General features: G+C 52.3%; 1 protein-coding gene across 4 annotated transcripts in view; it reads left to right on the forward strand.

Moving 5' to 3' along the window:
• The window catches only part of LOC140395504 (receptor tyrosine-protein kinase erbB-4-like), a 1530197-nt gene that overhangs the window by 1494392 nt on the left and 20287 nt on the right, over window positions 1-15518 (forward strand). For 2 of the 4 annotated variants that reach the window (XM_072483352.1, XM_072483359.1), the window contains one exon: window positions 2229-2309. The exons of the other annotated variants lie outside the window; for them this stretch is intronic. In XM_072483352.1, the coding sequence (XP_072339453.1) occupies window positions 2229-2309 (81 nt within the window). The remainder of the gene's footprint in view (window positions 1-2228; window positions 2310-15518) is intronic. 4 annotated transcript variants of the gene reach the window in all.

Genomic DNA, 15518 nt, shown 5'->3' on the forward strand with positions numbered 1-15518 from the left:
GCTCCGTTCTTTCAGCGTTTCTTTGAAGGGGGCCAAAGCAATTTCTATGACCGATCTTAGAGCAAACATGCAGTCCTCCTCAATGAGGTCCCTGTGTTTTTTGAGCTCTGTTGAAAGAAGCTCTATCCACTGCTCTATTGGTGGGTGGACTAGCGTTCGCGTTGGCAATCTCACTCGCATTAGCAATCTCACCCATGTTCTGCTCTGCTCTATTCCCTCTTAGGGCTGGATCTTCCTCTCCCGACTTTTACTCTTTCTATTTTTCCGGCTTCATGACTGGTTTGAGGGCATTCCCTCAGATGGTTGTTAGTTTAGGGTGAGGGGGGGTTGACATTTTAATATCTAATTTACAGGTTAAAAGGGGCTAAATTGAAGTTCCCAAGGGAGAGCTGCTTTTCGAGCGACCGCTCAGCACATCACCCCAACCGCAGGAAGTCCCAGAGGGTGGTATTTAATGGAGCCAATGGGAATCTCGGCCTCCAGCCTTCAGCTGGAGAGCCCTGCCACATCTCTTTTCAGAAAGGCCCAACGACCTAACTGCGAATTCGGCACTTAATTGGGCAGCAGTGGGCTTCCCAGGGATCAAATCCCCTGGGGTCGGAAATTCTGCCCCCAACCAACAGCTTCAGTCAATCAGGGGGTCACAGTGGAGGGGTTTGGCATCTCTTAGGGCCCCCTCTCTCCCTGATGCCTCGTCCTTCGGGCAGGCACTGAGTGTCCACCCCTCCGCTCTGGAAAAGATAAGTACCCCCAACAGGGTTTACCTTCAGACTTCCTGCATGGTGAGTCCCTCTGCCCGCGCTGGGCGAATACCAGTGGTGGTTGGTGGTGGTATAAGGCCCTTAATGGGCAAGGGCATTAATTGGCAGCATGGGCAGGAAACTTAATTGGGCCAGAGAAGCTAGGAAACAGGGCCCCTACTCACTGATTAAATACCCCCACTATCAGATTCAGTTTGGGGAGGACATTAAATTCCACCCAGTGTGGCAATGACCTGGGAACTTTTAAAACATTGCCTTACATCTTCGTAGTGTTAATAGCAATCTCCCAAGAGGATGAAGCAATGCCCATGCAAGAATGTGGCCACGAGAGAGTGGCACCCTTGGGTAGTGATGGCATAGTTGCATGATAGGACAGCTAGGCATCTGGATATGGAATGATTAGACAACATTAGGTGATGGGGTGACAGGACACATGGGAGAGTAGAGTGAAAGGACATTGGGGGTCACAATGTAGAGATGGTGGGGCAGTGAGATGAGGAAAAGCACACTAAAGAGGTCATTTGTGTGTGGGGTAGTGCAACCTTGGGGCCGTGAGACAGTGGAGTCACTGGACAATGGAATAATTGGACAGTGAGGTGATTGGACTGAGGAATAATTGGACAATGGGGCAACTACAGAGTGGAGTATTTGGACAATGGATTGACGGGATAGTGGAGTGAATAATAGGGTGCAGTCACTTTACAAAGTGATTACTATCCAAAGTGCTGCTCAGTCACTGGCCAAATTAAACTTTTAGTTTAATTGCTAAAATATTCTTGAACGTCAATGATGTAGGCCATTAGAAAGACGGAAGTTGAGGACAACCTGATAGAGGTCTACAAGATTATATGGGGCATGGATAGAGTGGATGGGCAGGCACTCTTTCCCAGGATGGAGAGATCAGTCACCAGGTGGCACAGGCAAAAGGGCTGTGCGGAAAAGTTTAGAGGAGACATGCAAGGCAGGTTTTTTACACAGAGGGTGATATGTGCCTGGAACGCGTTGCCAGGGGAGGTTGTGGAAGCAGATACATTAACGCTGTTCAAAAGGCATCTTGACAAATATATGGATAGGATGGGTGTAGAGGGATACGGCACTAGGAAATGCTGAGGGTTTTGGGCAAGGTTGGTATCATGACCAGTACAGGCTTGGAGGGCCAAAGGGACTGTTCCTGTCCTGTTTTGTTCTTTCTCCTTTGTTCAAAGGTCACTGAGCAACTTCAGTGTACTTGCAATGTTGTTTCCATTCTGAATACAGCATGACTGCTTGAAGAGAACACTTTAACACCTCATTGTGAGAGAAAGAGGCAGTACGTTCTCACAATAGGCTCAGTTCAGAGAGGGGTTGTTTTGCTCTGCGTCTTGGTGGTACTAGCATTAAGCTCAGTGTTCACTCTGTCAATTTCTTCAGTTAATCACTTTTACCTTTGGTGATGATATTCAAAGAACCCTCTGTTTAAATTAACAGTGTCCCCATGTTGCGTTTGTCCACTGCTCCAGTTCAGCCTGTGCCCGTCATTCCAAAGATGTGCTCACAGAATCACCAAAGGTAAAAGAAAAACCTTTCAACAATGTCAAACATTTTGAAATATTCCCAGATCATAAAACTGTGAAGAATTGATTGTTTCTCCTGCTTCGAACCTTCAAAGGACATTTGTGCTCATTTTGGTATTACTGTGATTGTTGTGAAGATTCTGGGGAGCGACTTGCCTTGACAGACCCCACAAGGAGAGTGATACAGGACATGTCAACAAAGAGCATACAGGACTGGAATAGGACAATTCAGCCCACATAGCTGGCCCAAAGGTTCAAAAGCAGAAAGAGCAGCTCCTTGCTGATACTGCTCCACTATCTGCTCACCAATGACAGGCATCAGGCAGTAAACATCAGGCTTCTGATGGGTAGGATTCTCTAATCCCGCAGCTGTCGTAAACGCCGTCGTGTTTTATGACTGCGTGAATTGGCCGCTCCCACGTCTAATTCTGGCCCCTATAGGGGGCTAGCACGGCACTGGAGCAGTTTGCGCCGCTCCAGCTGCAGATCCCGGCACGAACTGTGCGGCACGGGATCCGCGCATGCGCGGTTGCGCCGGCACCAATGAGGACATGCGCAGTGGCGCCGCCGCCAATGCGCGCATGCGCAGTGGCCTCCTTCAACGCGCCGGCCCCGACGCAAATGGCGCAGGGCTACAGGGGCTGGTGCGTAGGAAAGGAGGCCCACAGCCAAGAGGCCGGCCCACCGATCGGTGGGTCCCGATCGCGGGCCAGGCCACATGGGAGCCCCCCTCCCCCACCGGAGGGGGGGGGGGGGGGGGCTTTCCGGAGTTTGGAGTCAAGGCCGGTGAAGGCACCACAATCAACGCTGGGGAAACGGATACAGAACAGGTTAGAATAGGAGGAGCACAGTGGGGCGGGATTCTCAACACCCGCGCCGAAGTGCCCACGCCGTCGAGGTTCACGACGGCGCAAAACGGCCCCGATCCCGACCGATTCAGGCCCCCGACAATGGGCTAGGATCGGGGCCGCGTCATCTACACGTGCCAGGCCTTGTCGCTGCATAAAGGCGTCGCCGCATAGATGACGTGGCCGGCGCCGCATAACTGACGTCACCCGCGCATGCGCGGGCTGGCCGGCGCCAACCCGCCGGTGGGCACCGATCGCGGCCATGCCACATTTGAGGTACCCCCCGGTGCAGGATCCCCCCTCCCCCACCCGCAGGCCGCCCCCCCCCCCCCCCCCCAGCGTTCCCGCGCTGTTCCCGACGGCAGTGACCAGGGTGGACGGCGCCGGGGGGAACCCGCCGTTTTGGCCTGGCCGCTCAGCCCATCCGGGCCTGAGAATAGCGGGGGTGCCGGAGAATCGCCATTTTGGGTGTCTCCGGCGATTCTCCAGCCTGCGGCCCGCGGAACCCGACGGGGCCGTTCCCGCCGCTTGGGAGAATCGCGGGAGGGCATCGGACCGGCGTCCCAGGAAATGTTGGCGGCCCAGGTGATTCTCCCAACCGGCGCGGGAGTGGAGAATCTCGCCCAGGGTTTTTCAAGGTCCATAGGGCTGGAGGAAGTTACAGAGCTCGGGTGGGCAGAAGCCATGGAGGAATTTGAACATAAGAATGAGAATTTAAAAGCTGAGGCATTATCAGATTGGGCGCCACTCCAGTAAATGCAACCAAATCAGGCAATAATGCGCTACTTAGTCACATCAGCTTGTGTCACTTATGCTGAAAAATAATTAAATGACAGAGGTGCCGGCTGCCAATTGAAACCCGGCAGAAATGTGAGAAAAGAAACTGTGTTACTGTCTGTCGGGGTCAACCTATTGTCTCTGAAAACATGCCTGAAAATCTTGAGACCAAGTGCTTTGAGTGTAAGGTCAGTTCAGAGTTTCAGAAAATGATTAGAGTGAAGAAAAAGAACAGCCTAGAGACGGAACTCCTAATGGTGTTAGAGGATTGCTATTTTGAAATGATGATGTCTGTTAATTCAAAGGAGATGGGTTCTTTAGTTGTCCCAGGGGTCAGTGGGCATAGATAATAAGCCTGATGTACTGGAGGCGGTCCAAGGACCTTGTCACTCTTTATGAAGTGTGGAGGAAAGCTAGTCCTACAGAAGGAAAATAAAATTAAACTCCCGAAAAATAATACCGTATATCCTGTCAATGCAACATGTCCAGGCAAGATGGCAGCCGATACACGGCTGCACATGCACATTGGTCCACACACCTGCAGAAATCCAGTCACACGTCAGGCCGGTGGGACTATGTAACACGGATCCAGAGCTGTTATCAATTTCAGACTATTCAATCCTACACACAGACACAAAAATGACTGTCCCCGCGCCCCCCCCCCCCCCCCCCCCCCCCGCCCTTCCCCCACCTCCCAGAGGTCTGGGCTGTATGTCGGTTGCGGATGGCTCTGGGAAAGGCTGCAGCTAAGGAGGTGTGAGGCAAATGTTGCAGTTGGAGGGAAGAGCGTGGAGGGGAAGCTGGAACACTAATCTAGATTAGGGTCACATGCAATTACATTATAATAGATCAACATTTCGATAACAGTTAATATTACATTAAATGCCCAATTTATTCTGTCCCTTCCCTAAATTTTATACAAAGAGGTTTCACACTGGCAGGAGTTACAACCCAAAGAGAGTCAAAGAAATCACACTTCCTGCTTTCTGGGGCGAAATTCTCCCCCAACGGCGCGATGTCCGCCGACTGGTGCCAAAAACGGCGCCAATCAGACGGGCATCGCGCCGGCCCAAAGGTGCGGAATGCTCCGCATCTTTGGGGGCCGAGCCCCAACATTGAGCGGCTAGGCCGACGCCGGAGGGATTTCCGCCCTGCCAGCTGGTGGAAATGGCGTTTGTTGCCCCGCCAGCTGGCGCGGAAATGCGGCGCATGCGCGGGAGCGTCAGCGGCGGCCAACAGTTTCCCGCGCATGCGCAGTGGGGAGAGTCTCTTCCGCCTCCGCCATGGTGGAGGCCGTGGCGGAGGCGGAAGGGAAAGAGTGCCCCCACGGCACAGGCCCGCCCGCGGATCGGTGGGCCCCGATCGTGGGCCAGGCCACCGTGGGGGCACCCCCCGGGGCCAGATCGCCCCGCGCCCCCCCCAGGACCCCGGAGCCCGCCCACGCCGCCTGGTCCCGCCGGTAAATACTGGGCGCGATTCTCCTCCCCCACGCCGGTTGGGAGAATCGCCTGGGCCGCCGAAATCTCCGGGGACGCCGGCCCGACGCCCTCCCTCGATTCTCCCAAGCGGCGGGAACAGGCCGGTCGAGTTTCGCGGGCCGCAGGCCGAAGAATCGCCGAAGATACCCAAAATGGCGATTCTCCGGCACCCCCGCGATTCTGAGGCCCGGATGGGCCGAGCGGCCAGGCCAAAACGGCGGGTTCCCCCCAGCGCCGTCCACACCTGGTCTCTACAGTCGTGGGCGGTGCGTGAACGCTGGGGGGGGCGGCCTGTGGGGGGGCGAGGGGGGATCCTGCACCGGGGGGTACCTTAAATGTGGGGTGGCCCGCGATCGGTGCCCACCGATCGTCAGGCCGTCCTCTCTGAAGGACCTCCTTCCTTCCGCCGCCCCGCAAGATCCGTCCCCCATCTTCTTGCGGGGTGGATGTGGACAGGACGGCAACCACGCATGCGCGGTTATCTTATTGGCGCCGCTTTTACACGGGCGACAAGGCCTCGCGCGGGTAGATGATGCAGCCCCGATACTGGCCCATTGTCAGGGCCTGAATCGGTCGCGACCGGGGCCACTTCGGCGTGGGGGTGGAGAATCGCGCCCACCAGCTTTGATTTACGCCAGCAGGACAGGCAATTTCTGGGCGGGACTTCGGCCCATCCGGGCCGGAGAATTGAGCGGGAGGTCCCGCCAACCGGCACGCCCCGATTCCCGCCCCCGCCCAATCTCCGGTACCGGAGACTTCGGCGGGGGCGGGATTCACGGCGGCCAACGTCCATTCTCCGACCCGGCGGGGGGTCGGAGAATGACGCCCCTGGACTATAATCCCGCCCCATGCTCCATAATCCTGCCCAGATAAACCACGAGAGAACTTGCATTGGCATCAAACACGAACCGAGAAATAAATGTCAAAGGCAGCAGGGAAAGATCTTGCCCTCCACCGTACCTCACCGGGCATCCACCAACCATACCCTGCCCTTGCACTCAAGATTGGAGTTTTCAGGGCATCACGGTGGCGCAGTGGGTTGGCCCTGTTGCCTCACGGCGCCGAGGTCCCAGGTTCGATCCCGGCCCTGGGTCACTGTCCGTGTGGAGTTTGCACATTCTCCCCGTGTTTGCGTGGGTTTCGCCCCCACAACCCAAAGATGTGCAGGCTAGGTGGATTGGCCATGCTAAATTGCCCTTTAATTTAGTCCAATTAATTCCCTTAATTGGAAAAACATTTTCCACTAAAATTTTAAAAAAAGATTGGAGTTTTGGATTTCACAAATAATTCAAACGCATTGGCAAAGAGTTCACTTTTCAAGCCTGAATTATGACAAGGCAGCCATTGTTGTTGGCCATGATGTGAGAGGCCAATGTGCGTGGCATGGAGAGGAGCGACCAATTGCCAATCATCATATTTAATGGCTAACTATTGCCACCTCAGATTCTATTTTGGGACAACAGAGCAATGTCGCGTGTTTGAAAACTATTGCTGAAGAGTGCATGCATTCTGTGCCCTGTAACCAGCTGAAAAAGTAATGACACAGGGACGTGACCCAAAGTGACAATGCTGGGACCATACAGCGAGGCAAGGAGAGAATTCAGGTTGATAATCAGCAGGCTTGAAGCTTTAACTTGCTGTGTATTTGTAACACTTCAGGAAGCAAGCATAGAGCAGATGTCAGGGTTGTTTTCATCCTCACTAGATGGACCTCCAAATTAAATCATCTAGATGTGTCAATTAATGATCCATGGAAATAAAGTCTTACTGAATGACAGCTTTTCAGAGGTGGATGCCAAGCAACTGTCCAAGCCATTGGTTCAGGAAGAGAATATGACCGCTGAAAGTAGATCTTTTCTCCCGGGCAGTGACAGCAGTCCATGTGCGACAGCTAGTGGAAGCGCATCTGAAGTCTCAGTGAGGCACTGACATGGTTACTGATGTGTTCTGTACTCTCTTGCTGAAATGAAACTTCCATCACCAGAAGGTCCTTTTTCTTTCAGGCATTCATGTTGAGTGTTGCTTGTGATGAATGTTTCAAAATGGCATGAGCTGCAGAAATATTTCTGTACCCAGCAAACGATATTGTAGGCATTGTACTGCCTAGTCAGATTAATATATGCTTGAAAGACAAAGAGAATTTAAAAGGATTACATTTCTACAGCATAACAGTAACTGGACTTCAAAAGTTCTTAGTTGGCCTTGAAGAACTTTGGGCTGTCCCCAAGATCTGAAAGGCACTATATAATTTTTTTTTTTTAATTCTCTTTAAATCACTTGCCAGTCTCATTCACTTCCAATTGGCTGAATAATTTCCTGTTCTCTGCCAACTTTTACCCCTCCCCCCACTTTTGAGAACATGGACGCCTATCAGGCCCTGCAGCCTGTTCTGCTATTTAATAAGCTGATGTAATCGGAACCACAAATCTGCATCCCCCCACCCATCTTTGCCTTAAAAATACTCAATGATTCTGCTTCTACTGCCTTTTCAGGAAGAGAGTTCCAAACACTCATGTCCCACTGAGAAATGTTTTTGCCTCATCTCCGTTTTAAACGGATGAGACCCCTTATTTTTATACAGTGACCCCCAATCCTAGAAACATCCTCTCCACGTCCACCCTGTCAGGACTTCTTAGCATCTGATTTGTTTCAAAGGCATTGGCTGGAATTCTCCAGCCGCTCGCTGACCCCAGGATTCTCAGGTCCCGCCGGGAAGCGCACCCCCCTTTGGGTTTCCCGGCAGCATGGGGTGGTTTCAGTGGGAATTCCCATTGACAGCGGTGGGAGCAGAGAATCCCACCGCCAGTGAATGACGTGCCCCATCCCATTGTCAGGAAATACGCGGCTGGGAGGCCGGAGAATCCCGCCCTAACTCTTTCCTGACATGAGCTTCTGTGTGTGCTTGGCCCCAGTGGGTCAAGTCTGACTGATGACTGGTGTCCTCCTTCAGGTTGGGAGGTGGCTGTTGATGAGCTGTTAAACTGAGATGGTATCTGCCAATAGGAACAGTCTTTCTCACATAATTTTGAACAGCTCTATCGAATCTCGAAGGAGAAAATGTTGTCATGGGTTTGCTTTGGGATTCGTTAGCCTCTTATTCGAGACGTTATCTCACTGGAAGCAATGGTCTTTCTCCCAAAAACATTTATTTACATGTTGGCTATTCACAAAGGTTCAATAAGACTAACATATAGCTGGAGCTGTCTTCTGAGCTGCTACCCAGACATCTTCTCTCAGTGAATGACATCACTGTGATATAGCCCCTTTTGCACATGCTTGTTAACCCTTTACAATCCACAGCTTCTGCACTTTATCCACATAACTGAAGTTCCGCATCCCTGGAACCATTCTTGTTGATCTTTCCTGTACTCTCTCTAAAACCTACAGATCCTTCCTAAAGTGCAGTGCCCAGAACTATACACAATATCCAAAGTAGTGTAAACCCCCCTGTCAGCATCAACGGGGCGAGGTGGAGAGGGTTAGCAGCTTCAAATTCCTAGGGGTACACATCTCCAAAAATCTGTCCTGGTCCACCCACGTCGACGTTACCACCAAGAAAGCACAACAGCGCCTATACCTCCTCAGGAAACTAAGGAAATTTGGCATGTCCACATGAACTCTTTCCAACTTTTACAGATGCACCATAGAAAGCATCCTATCGGGCTGCATCACAGCCTGGTATGGCAACTGCTCGGTCCAGGACCGCAAGAAACTTCAGAGAGTCGTGAACACAGCCCAGTCCATCACACAAACCTGCTTCCCATCCATTGACTCCATCTACACCTACCGCTGCCTGGGGAAAACGGGCAGCATAATGAAAGACCCCTCCCACCCTGCTTATTCACTCTTCCAACTTCTTCCATCGGGCAGGAGATACAAAAGTCTGAGAACACGCACGAACAGACTCAAAAACAGCTTCTTCCCTGCTGTCACCAGACTCCTAAAGGACCCTCTTATGGACTGACCTGATTAACACTATACCCCTGTATGCTTCACCCGATGCCGGTGTTATGTAGTTACATTTGTACCTTGTGTTGCCCTATTATGTATTTTCTTTTATTTTGTTTTCTTCTCATGTACTTAATGGTCTGTTGAGCTGCTCGCAGAAAAATACTTTTCACTGTACCTCGGTACACATGACAATAAACAAATCCAATTCCATCCAATGTTGTACAATGGTTCACCCAACTTCCTTGTTTCTGTACTTCATACCAATATTTATAAAACCAGGATTCTGTATGCCTTTTTAACAACTTTCTATCTCTGTCTTTCTATCTTCAATGCTCTGTTCACAGGCCTCTCTGTTCATGAACCCCTTTTAACTTTGTACCTTTTGATTTACATTATTGACTCTCATTCTTCCTTGCAAAATATATCACTTTGTTTTTCATCCCCATCTATTCTGACAATCTTCTCACGGTGCCCCAGATGTGCTCTAAACAGGGCATTGTATTTAGAGCACATCTGGGCACTGAGCAGTTTGGGCGTCATCCCTTAGGCAGGGTATACTGGCTTTGGAGGGAGTGCAATGTAAGTTTACCACAATGCCACTGGACGTCAAGGGTTATGAAGAGTGATTACACAAACTAGGATTGTATTGCCTAGAATTTAGAATTAGGGGCTTTTCACAGTAACTTCATTGAAGCCTACTTGTGACAATAAGCGATTATTATATAATTGTTACATTTATATGTGGAATTCAAGGGTTTTTGTTTAAAGGTGTTAAATAATAGAACCATAGAATAAACCATAGAATTCCTACAGTGCAGAAGGAGGCTATTCGATTCATCGAGTCTGCACCGACCCTCTGAAAGAGCACTCTACCTAGGCCCACTTCTCCACCCAATCCTTGTAACCCCATAACCCCACCTATCTACACATCTTTGGACACAAAGGGGCAATTTAGCATGGCCAATACACCTAACCTGCATTCCTTTGCACTGAGGGCGAAAACCAGAGCACCTGGAGGAAACCCACACAGGCACGGGGAGAAAGTGTAAACTCCACACAGACAGTCAACCAAGGCCGGAATTGAACCTGGGTCCCTGGCACTGTGAGGCAGCAGTGCTAACCACTATGCCACCGTGCCGCCTTCACTGAGGGGGAGCCAAAGAATCTTGCACAATGTCTCATGTCGAATATGACTTCTTCAGAAGAGTCTGAAGAGGAGTCGTATTCCACACAAAATATCTCTTCCTCTCTCCACAGATGCTGCTAGACCTCCTGAGGTTTTCCAGCATTTTCCATTTGCATCCCAACTTTCACTCTATTTATGATGCATTCCATTTACCACCACTGTGTCAGGAGGTGTAAAATGGGCTGAGGATTGACTGCCCAAACCTCCTTCAATAGCACCTTCCAAACCTGTGACCTCTACCACCAAGAAGCACAGGGCAGCAGAAACCACCTACAAATTCCCCTCCAAATCATTCACCATCGTGTCTTGGAAATATATCGCCGTTCTTTCACTATTTCTTGGTCAAAACCCTGGAACTACCTTCCCCCCTCCACCACCCTGCAACCCTCAACAGCACTGTGGGTGTACCTGCACTACTTGAGCTGCAGCAGTTCAAGAAGGTGACTCACCATCACCTTCTCAAGGGCAATTAGATTTGGGCAATGAATCCTGTCCTTGTCAGCGACCCAGGATCCGAAGAAAGAAAATTAAAACTCATTCGGTATTCAATTTAATTGTTTGTATGTGTAGCCGGGCCAATTTCGTCCTCATTAGTTTAACATGTAAAAATGAGAGGAAGCGATTCCATCAATTGAGAAGGAATTTGGCGTAATTTCCATCAGCTGAGAATGATCAGAACAGCAATAACCTGAGAGGCTCTGGCTGTTTTCACCAAGAGGCGGCCAACCACATTATACCCACCTGCCTCCACTTATCACCAGCCCTGCCAATGCTGATCCTTCCAGCTCCATAAAACAGCTGCTGTACACAGCCCCATTTTAATCAAGTGTTACATCATTATATTCATTGTGCATTTTGGACTGGAGAAGACTTTGATGCTAACTATATCTGTGATTTTGCACAAAGTTGGGCTTTTATGTGGAACAGTGTGATCGATTTTACTCTCAGCATAGTTCACGTGAGAGAGGTCAAGGAATGGCATTGCTTAATCAGTACAACTTCCTTTTCATTGAAACCTTCTCTAACCCTACCACCCTTCGAGATCTCTATGCTTGTCAAATTTCAGCCCCTTGCACTCCACCATTGCTCCATCATTCGCACTCGCACCCTCGCTTAGAGACTAAGCTCTAAAGTCTGGATTTCCTCGTAACATAAGAGCATAACATAAATAAGAGCAAGAGTAGGTCATTTGGCCCCTTGAGCCTGCTCCAGCATTCAATAAAATCCTGGTGTAAATGACCACTGTTTTCACGCCGGAGTGGGGACAGTCCCCAAAACGGAGAATCCAAATATCTCTTCAGATGTCTGCCACTGCTTTACTACCATCTTACCGTAAACCTATTTTTCCAATCCATTGTAGCCAACCCTGTCTCCATGTATTTGTAAGTATCTTTATTTAATTTTAAGATATTTGTTTCAGACTCAAGTTTCTAACCCCCAAACTTAATGTAAACTTCTACCATATTATGATCACTCGTGCCTGGACGATCCTTTACAATGAGATCATTCATTAATCCTGTCTCATTACATAGTACTAGGTCTAAAATAGCTTGTTCTGTGGTTGGTTTCAGAGTATGGTTCTAAGACACTCTAAAATATATTCTTATGAACTCAACCTCAGGTTAATTTGCCAATTTGATAGTACAATCTATATGAAAGTATAAATTGCCATGATTATTGCAGTACCTTTTTATAAGCCCCCATTAATTACTGATTTATAGTCAGTCCTGAAGCATATAAAGTACAGCCACAGTGACGTTTTTTCCATTGCTATTTCTGATTTCCACACAAACTGATTCTACATCTGCACATCCTTGGGTTGTGGGGGCGAAACCCACGCAAACACAGGGAGAATACGCAAAGTCCACACGGACAGCAGTGACCCGGAGCCGGGATCGAACCTGGGACCTCGGCGCAGTGAGGCAGCAATGTTAACCTCTGCACCATCGTTCTGCCCTCTGTAATTATTTATAATAATCTATTGTTATTTATTTCAATTTGTCTTATCAATTCATCCATCTTGTTGTGAATGCTGCATGCATTTGGCTAAAGAAGCTTAAATTCTGTCTCCTGACATTTTTACTTACTCTGACTCTATTTACTGGTTCACTCTTCTGTTTGTGTAGTCTGCCCCTTCCTGTCACACTCCGGTTATTATTCCCTGTATTGCAACCTGCACTATACCTTGTCCTTTCTCATTAACTTTCTAAATCACTCCTGATTTGAACTCTTCTCCCCCCCCGCCACCCACACACACACTATTTAGTTTAACACCTCTCTCCTGCGCTAGTTATGTGATTTTTCCAAGGTATTTGTCCCAGTATAGTGAAGACAGCCCCTTTGATACATCTTTCTGTCTTTCCTCGTTATTGGTGCCAGTGTCTAATGAATCAAAACCAATTTCTCCCATACTGTGATGAATGTAGGAATTTCAGATATATTGTATTGCAGGTATTTGGTGCAGTAAGGGTTAAAAGCCTGAGCTTTTTAATGAATCCTGGGTTGAACGATTTTGGGAGCCAGGGATGCAATTAGGCCATCTTAAAAGCCTGGGCTCATGTTTGGATTAAGGGGATTCCCTGTGGAGTTAATTAGATTGAAGTTTGGTGAGATGATGAGGAGGCAAGGTATCAGGCATTTGGCAGGAAAGCAGTATTCGGTGAGAGATGTCAATAGAAGTCAAGGATGTCCGTTCAGTTAAAAGATGTGGGGCGTCATTCTCCGACCCCCCGCCGGGTTGGAGAAAGGGCGTTGGCAGCCGTGAATCCCGCCCCCGCCGAAGTCTCCGGTACCGGAGATTGGGCGGGGGCGGGAATCCGGCCGCGCCGGTTGGCGGGACCCCCCGCTGGATTCTCCGGCCCGGATGGGCCGAAGTCCCGCCCAGGAATTGCCTGTCCCGCCGGCGTAAATCAAACCTGGTATTTACCGGCGGGACCAGGCGGCGTGGGCGGGCTCCGGGGTCCTGGGGGGGGGCGCGGGGCGATCTGACCCCGGGGGTGCCCCCGCGGTGGCCTGGCCCGCGATCGGGGCCCACCGATCCGCGGGCGGGCCTGTGCCGCGGGGGCACTCTTTCCCGTCCGCCTCCGCCACGGTCTCCACCATGGCGGAGGCGGAAGTGACTCTCCCCACTGCACATGCGCGGGAAACTGACAGCGGCCGCTGACGCTCCCGCGCATGCGCTGGGAAACTGACAGCGGCCGCTGACGCTCCCGCGCATGCGCCGCATTTCCGCGCCAGCTGGCGGGGCAACAAACGCCATTTCCGCCAGCTGGCGGGGCGGAAATCCCTCCGGCGTCGGCCTAGCCCCTCAATGTTGGGGCTCGGCCCCCAAAGATGCGGAGCATTCCGCACCTTTTTGCCGGCGCGATGCCCGTCTGATTTGCGCCGGCTTTGGCGCCAGTCGGCGGGCATCCCGCCGTTGGGGGAGAATTTCGCCCATGGGGTGGGATTCTCCCCTACCCGGCGGGGCGGGGGTTCCCGGCGGGACGGAGTGGCGTGAACCACTCCAGCGTCGGGCCGCCCCAAAGGTGCGGAATCTTCCACACCTTCAGGGGCTAGGCCCGCCCTGGAATGGTTGGCGCCCCGCCAGCCAGCGGGAAAGGGGCTTGGCGCCACGCTAACCGGCGCCGAAGGGCCTCCGCTGGCCAGCGCGAGTTGGCGCATGCGCAGGAGCGCCAGCGTGTGCGGGTGTCATCCCCGCGCATGCACAGAGGGAGCTGCTTCGCACCGGGAATGGCGGAAGACCACAGCCTCCGGTGCGAACAATAGATCAGTGGGTCCCAACTGCGGGCCAGGCCACCGTGGGGGCACTTCCCGGGGCAAGATTCCCCCCACGACCCCCCCAAGAATCCCGGAGCCCGCCCGCGCCGCCAGGTCCCGCCGGTAAGGGACCTACTCTAATTTACGCCGGCGGGACTGGCAAAGAATGGGCGGGACTTCGGCCCATCGCGGGCCGGCGAATTCGGTCAGCCCCGGGGCCCATTGAGTCGTGCCGGACCCCGCCATTCTCTGAGGCGGGCGACGCGACCCACGACTGGGCAATGTTTGGGGGGGCGGGAGAATTAGGAGGACGGCGGGGGCGGGATTCACGCCAACCACCGCCGATTCTCCCACCCGGTGGGGGGTCGAGAATCCCGCCCATTCTTGTGGATGGATTAACAATTTATTTCCAGGCAGTTCAGAAGAATGTGATTAGAAAGTGAGCTGAAGCAAGCTGACGCAACGTCTGAAGAAATACAGCTAGAGTTTCTGCATGGTTCTGACAGGATTCAGGGGCGTCATTCTCCGACCCCCTGCCGGGTCGGAGAATGGCCGTTGGCCGCCGTGAATCCCGCCCCCGGCCCCGCCGAAGTCTCCGGTACCGGAGATTGGGCGGGGGCGGGAATCGGGCCGCGCCGGTTGGCGGGACCCCACGCTCAATTCTCCGGCCCGGATGGGCCGAAGTCCCGCCCAGAAAATGCCTGTCCCGCCGGCGTAAATTAAACCTGGTATTTACCGGCGGGACCAGGCGGCGTGGGCGGGCTCCGGGGTCCTGGGGGGGGGTGTGAGGCGATCTGACCCCGGGGGGTGCCCCCACGGTGGCCTGGCCCGCGATCGGGGCCCACCGATCCGCGGGCGGGCCTGTGCCGTGGGGGCACTCTTTCCCCTCCGCCTCCGCCACGGCCTCCACCATGGCGGAGGCGGAAGAGACTATCCCCACTGCTCATGCGCGGGAAACTTTCAGCGGCCGCTGACGCTCCCGCGTATGCGCCGGGAAACTTTCAGTGGCCGCCGATGCTCCCGCGCATGCGCCGCATTTCCGCGCCAGCTGGCGGGGCAACAAACGCCATTTCCGCCAGCTGGCGGGGCAGAAATCCCTCCGCCGCCGGCCTAGCCCCGACATTGAGGAGCTGGAAGTGGTGCCGGTCATGCGTGCCACCCAGGCCGACACCGCACGGGTGGCGTCCGCGGTGGAGGCAATGGGT

This window comes from Scyliorhinus torazame, chromosome 2 (assembly GCF_047496885.1).
Source record: "Scyliorhinus torazame isolate Kashiwa2021f chromosome 2, sScyTor2.1, whole genome shotgun sequence".
Classification (NCBI taxonomy): domain Eukaryota; kingdom Metazoa; phylum Chordata; class Chondrichthyes; order Carcharhiniformes; family Scyliorhinidae; genus Scyliorhinus; species Scyliorhinus torazame.